General features: G+C 32.7%; 1 protein-coding gene across 3 annotated transcripts; it reads right to left on the bottom strand.

Moving 5' to 3' along the window:
• Positions 1-394: 394 nt before the first annotated feature.
• Positions 395-5,806, bottom strand: LOC102579632 (uncharacterized). Of its 3 annotated transcripts, XM_015305138.1 has the most exons (8): positions 5,495-5,806; positions 4,733-4,861; positions 4,187-4,286; positions 4,053-4,109; positions 3,237-3,351; positions 2,911-2,996; positions 2,674-2,735; positions 395-759 (listed from the first exon to the last, which is right to left on the bottom strand). In XM_015305138.1, the coding sequence occupies exons 2-8, from the start codon at positions 4,813-4,815 to the stop codon at positions 648-650; spliced, it is 615 nt and encodes a 204-aa protein (XP_015160624.1). In that variant the 5' UTR covers positions 4,816-4,861; positions 5,495-5,806; the 3' UTR covers positions 395-647. The 3 variants fall into 3 exon arrangements, with proteins under 3 accessions (XP_015160624.1, XP_006366922.1, XP_006366923.1); XM_006366860.2 differs by having other exon boundaries at positions 4,733-5,806; XM_006366861.2 differs by having other exon boundaries at positions 4,053-4,106; positions 4,733-5,806.
• Between the last annotated feature and the right edge of the window lie 370 nt (positions 5,807-6,176).

Here is a 6,176-nt window from a genome sequence, read left to right as displayed (position 1 = left end):
ATCAACCCCCCTCCCCCACCGCCACCCTTCCCCCTATCTCAAAAAAAAATATTTAAAAAGCTTTTTTACCACCCACCTCTAATCACTTTTCTTTCTTTTATGAATGAACATTTTTTACCCATATTACCCATTTAACTACTCACTTTTAAATGGGTAAATATGAGTATTACTCGATTTTACCCATTTTCAAATGAGTTGGATACCAACCCATTTAAAATGGGTAAATTTGAGTGGATACCCATATAAATTATCCATTGTACCACTTCTAGTGATCACAACCTTTCATAAAAGGCACAATTTTTTCTAAAGTTGCAACTCTTCATAAAAGTCGCAATTTTTCGTAAAAATCACAACTCTTCATAAAAGTCGCAACTCTTGATTTTCCATTCACACCTTTTAAAACCCAACACTTACATGTGTACAACTAAACTTCTTAATACCATATTGTTTGACTAACTACATCCAATTTAATAAATGTGTTCAAAATATGAGAGGCCACAATCTTCATTGAGGAAACATTGCATAAAAAAAGGAAGAAAAACAGTATTAACATGGTGCAAGTATAATGTTTTCTAAGTAATTGAAAGTTCAGAAACTTGAGTGAAGCATCTCTATAAAGCCCCGACACAGGAACAAAATGTAGGAACTCATGATTTTTCTTGGACTGGTTGTGGTTGCTGAAGGATTGAGTTGGCGAGCTCTTCGTTTAGCTTTACAGGGAGTGGAGGCATCCGTTTCATCTCTGAAATGTCATTTAAGCTGCAAGAGATCATTTATTTTAGCATTTTATGAAGTGGAAAGAAAATCGAGAGATCTAAGTTAAGAAATTACTTACCTTGCTGAGCATATAATACAAAAAAATATACTTTAATATAAATGTAATTTATGGACAGATAGCTAGTTTTTCTTTCTTTACCAAAAATGTTGGTCAATCTATCTTTTTTATTTTCAATATGGAAAGAAGTAGTTCTTTGTAGATATGATGTTTCTTGTGACAAAAAGCATGGAAAGAAGATTGATGTATCGTGAACTTTCGATGCCCAAAACAATGGATTATTGCAAGGAACCGAGCGTGTTTTTATAGATATGATGTTTCTTGTGTCTAATGTGCAGGAAAAGAGATGTTAAAAGAATTTGGCCGTGAAGATGTATACGGCCCGTGAACCCAACCGTAAGGTTGAAATTAGAGTAAAGTTGTTGCGGACGAGAGGCCAGGCAAGCCTTGAAGTTGTATATGACTCGTGAACCCAACCGTGAACATGAACTGTAGGAGGAAAAAAGCAAGTGAAATTAAACTATATGAGCCGTGAAGATGCAGACGGACCGTACAGTGACTCGTGGGAAGATGAAGTTGAAACTAAGCAAATATTTCTAAGTGTTGGATCACTGAAGGTTTAAACGGATCGTGAAAAGCTTCACGAGCCATTTTACCTATCCGTGAATGTTGTTGACTGAACTACTTTCCTACTTCGATTAGTATTTATTTTGAATACTGTAATTAATTACTTAGGGTTTAATTTAATTTTATCATCGATACTATGAGACAAGTTTTTCATCGCAAAGACGATATCTTTCTATTTTAGTTTTATCTTTTGGATAGTCGATCCAAGTTTGATCTTGGGATTCGAATTTTTAATCAAGTTTCATTATTGTAAGTCTATTACTTCTAAACTTTCATCAATGTTTAACAATTGTTTGGTTAAGAACATGAGCAGCTAAACACCACAAGTAGGGTTGTGGGAACCATGACTAGGGAGTAACGTTAAAATCAACCACAAATGACTATCAATTAATGTTTTGCAAGCTTCGTTTCTAATTTTGCATTGATTTCTTTCTAACAAGTGCACGCGTTAGACCTATGTTTATTAATTACTTGCTCGAGAGAGAAGTATTTGATTAGGAAAAGTAAGAAATGAATGAACTCTACAATTGAATAATTTGTTTTGAAGACTTGAGCCCGAGAGGGAATAGTTTCTAAATAAGTAAGAAAGGGTTAAAACTTAAACACACTAAGACCGAAAGGAGATGAGTGATATTCACCTGATAGGGCTGATAAGCGTATAGGTGTACTGGTCTTGTAGTTTCTAAACAAGTAAGAAAGGGTTAAAACTTAAAACACTCTAAGACCGAAAGGAGATGAGTGATATTCACCTGATAGGGCTGATAAGTGTATGCGTGTACTGGTCTTGCTAAATCATGTATGCATTGTATCAAGAGACTGTTATTCGTATGAGATCTAAGTTGTAGTCCAAAAGTCATGGAGAACACAATCCTAGTCTATTCTAAATCAATAACCAAACTTTGAAACCGTCATATGTTACTGTACTATTTGATTCTAAATACAACTAATTACTTGGACATTAAAACAAACCCAATATTTACTTTACGCAACTCTATTTCTGGAAATTTCAACCACAACTGAAGATAAGAACTAGTAGATATATTTTCTTCTCCATTCCCAGTGGGATCAAACCCAACTCTTGTTGGGTTCTATTATTGACTTTGACCGTTTTATACTTTTTAATTATGGTGTAAGTTTGGACGTATCAGATATCCAATAATGATAAAAGAGAATGACAAGAGCAAAAATAAACGGATACTTTAGTAAAGATACGCAAACATATATATAGTTGGGGAGAGAGAGAGAGAGAATTGAAGGATAATCAATCATACTTATTTACAACATTGAAGATATTACTTTGAGTCTGCAAGAGAAGGTTGATGTTTTCCTGGATCTGCATCAGTCACAAAAAAAATAATGCTTTAACAATAAAAATCATATATTCTCCTTATGGAATAAACTTATTACTAGTGTAAACAATAGACGATATCATTATTAATGTTTGTCATAGATCACAGATAAAAGGGGTGAGACAGGTGTACTGGAAAATCTCAAAATCATCAACTGACCTTACAAGCGGCGCCAAAGTTAGCAGAAAGTTGATCCAATGCCTGAGCATTTTGTTGAAGAAGCTGCCCTATGGGACCACCAATGGCTGCAAAAATTTCAGGCATGATTGTCCAAAACAAAAAAAAAATCAAAAAAATAATGCTGAAACATTGTATGTATATTATAGTTATCAGAACAACTTTAACGATTTGATTTTGATCATCAAGACGAGATTATACTTTTATCATCTCTATTCATTTCATCTTCCTGAAAATGTATACCTCCCTCTAAAATGTCCTACTAGACTCTAGAGTATTAAAAATAAAAGCAGAGCAAAACGACCAACCTTGGTAGAAAATTCCACCATCACTGTCCATTGGCAAAATAGCTTGAGCATTGGGAGAAGCATTTGTTTGATTTGCAATATTAGTTAATTTTGGCATAACATCTGTAAGTTTTTCCTAAAACCAAAAAACAAGGAAATCATGAAAAAGAACTTATTGTTCAAAAATCAATAAATGTACAACATGTTTTTCCTTTTTTTCCCCATACTTGAGGAGACTGGAAGCAAATATTTGTTTCATTTATTTGGAAGGTGCAGACTGCATAAGGTAATCTACCGGGAGTTAAAATGTAAGGGGTCGTTTGGTTGGAAACAAGTTATCCTGAGATAACTTATTTCACCATGTATATGGGATAACTTATCCCATCACTATGTTATAAATGGTGGGATAAGTTATCCCAAACATGGCAACCAAACAAGATAAAAAAAATTCATCCCATCACTATTATTTTTAATATCTCACACCAAACGACCCCTAAATGTATAGAATTTATCTAAAATGGTGAGTAAAATAAAATAACAGAAGACATACTCTTTTTTGAATCTCTACATATTAATTGTAGGCTTAGCTTGGGTAACATTATAGAACAATGAATATTGAACAAATATGTAATGTGTGCATATATTACATACACTTGCTCTTTTGGTTTAAGCACATCAACCTTTTTGTTTATGTCATATGCATATAGCTATACAATTGTCTGCAATTCTAAGATTTCAATCACACCAAAGTTTCTCAAATGGTGTGAAATTTGTCCAACAAAGACACACTTGCAAAATGAAATATATAGAACTATGTGCTGCAATTATAGAATACACCTTTTTGTCTTTATTTTTCCTTGAAATATCATCACTTCCTTGCTTCCCATTTTGCTGCTTCAATAAAGGGAAAAGAACATTTAAACATAGTTATTATGCATAGTTGGGAAATAGTTAAAATTAATAAGACTTACACTCATCCATCTACATCTGAATATTACATCTCGTAAACATTTGTCCTTTAAGTGCATCGCAATTTGAACATAACAATGCATTTCTCTGTCAGATGAGTATCTGCAGAAATAGTATTTCACTGTCAGATTAGGCATAATATTCGTCAAACTAAACAAAGCAAATCCAAAGTAAAAAAGTAATAGATATGGTTTGGAAGTAGTATTATTTGACAATCTATAAGCGAAAAGTGTCTAATAGCGATTAGTCATATATACCATCAAATAACCAATAGTAATAGTGAAATAGTTAACAACCTTTTTATTTCCATTCATACCAGGAAGATCAATAGTGTTCCCACCTACCCTACCCTGTAGGGTGACTCAAACCCTAAATCTATCGGTGGTTCGATGGTGAATATTCTCAACCACTTATCAACATCTAATAAGTCATAAAATTCTATGTGTTTCATCACATGACATCAAATGTTAAAATCATCTTATGAGCAACAAATAATAATTCATATGAGAAAACTATAGTTCTTAGCAAATATAGGATGAGTGACTTACTTGGCGAGCAATTCTTCAAGAACAGATTGTTCTTCAGGAGTCCATTCATTGTTGAGGTATGCAGTGTGCTTGAGCGCCGCCATCAAAATGAATCTTTTAGACTCTCCTCCTTGTGTTTGTTAAATGCATCTGAAAAAAATAATGAAACCTATACATATATTTGAAGAATTGTTTAGTTCTAAATTTGGAGAGAAAAATATTGAGTGAATCTTTGACCAAATACTTATTTAAGACATGATTTGACTTCTCTAAGGACATGTTTGACTTTTGTTTTTTTTGCTTTTTTTTCTCTATAGTAAAATATCTTTTCTTTATTAGTTTATTGATGCCAAATTAAATTTGAATTATTTAAGCACTTGTAAAAAAAAAGCAAAACAATGAATTCAATTGGTTAGCTTTAAAACCAATTTAACCATCCACTCTATTCATATGCTATCTCTATGTTAGTTTATCAGCACCCAATTAATTCCTAATCATTTAAGAACATGAAAAAATACCTATGAATGTGATTGATAAGCTTTAAAACAAATTTAACGATCTACTTGTTTCATATGGTATTTATATGTTAGATTATCGGACCCAATTAAATTCGAATCATTTAAGCACATGAAAAAATGCATACCAATGAATTCAGTTGATAAGCTTTAAAACTAATTTAATGAACACTCGATTCATATGATTTTTATGTTCAATATATAGTCAGAATATAGAAAAATATATATGCAGAGCCAAAATGCAATGGAAAAATAAATTGGAACGTACCTTCCGCCATAGTTGTTCAAGTGTCGTCGAAATCGTCGTTGATCTAGCACCAACTTGTAAGTCAGTAAATGAAAACCATAGTTTCATCTATTATAGGCCCATAATGCCAGTCTTATAGAGTCAGAAACGTATTTATAGGTAGGCTAGGGACTCTTACGCAAAAGTTTAACCCTACAACTCATATTTCATAGTTTTTCAACCAAGGGAACTTCCACATATACCTAATAAAAAAATATGCTCTCCTATACATATTATTTACTTGGAAGACAAGAAAAATAATTTAGGAATAATGTGACACCCCAAAATTTTTAGGACAATAGCAAATCAAGAAAGTTTAGAAAAAAAATCTAATTCTGCAGAACTTTTGAGAACTAGGACGTCTTCTACGATCCGTAAATGGAACCATAAACTGTAGATGAGGTTCATAGATAGAAGTTCATAAATAGGTTTATTTTCCTAAGTGTCATGAACTAGGATTATGGGTCGTAAACTTTTTTATGTGTCATAAATAATGGTCCCCTAGATCTAAGTCCTGAAACTTAAAATTTCATATGAGAACTACGAACGTTCTACTGATCATAGAATGAACCATGCATGGCTCGTAAATGTGTCCCGTTGATCAAAATTCAAAAGTTCATATTTCAACATGATTTCTATGGACAAGGAGCTACGACCTGTAGGT

Source organism: Solanum tuberosum, unplaced genomic scaffold (assembly GCF_000226075.1).
Source record: "Solanum tuberosum cultivar DM 1-3 516 R44 unplaced genomic scaffold, SolTub_3.0 scf00681, whole genome shotgun sequence".
In the NCBI taxonomy this organism is placed as follows: Eukaryota; Viridiplantae; Streptophyta; class Magnoliopsida; order Solanales; family Solanaceae; genus Solanum; species Solanum tuberosum.
Note: the sequence above shows the minus strand (reverse complement) of the source record. Positions and strands in the feature narration are given on the sequence as shown.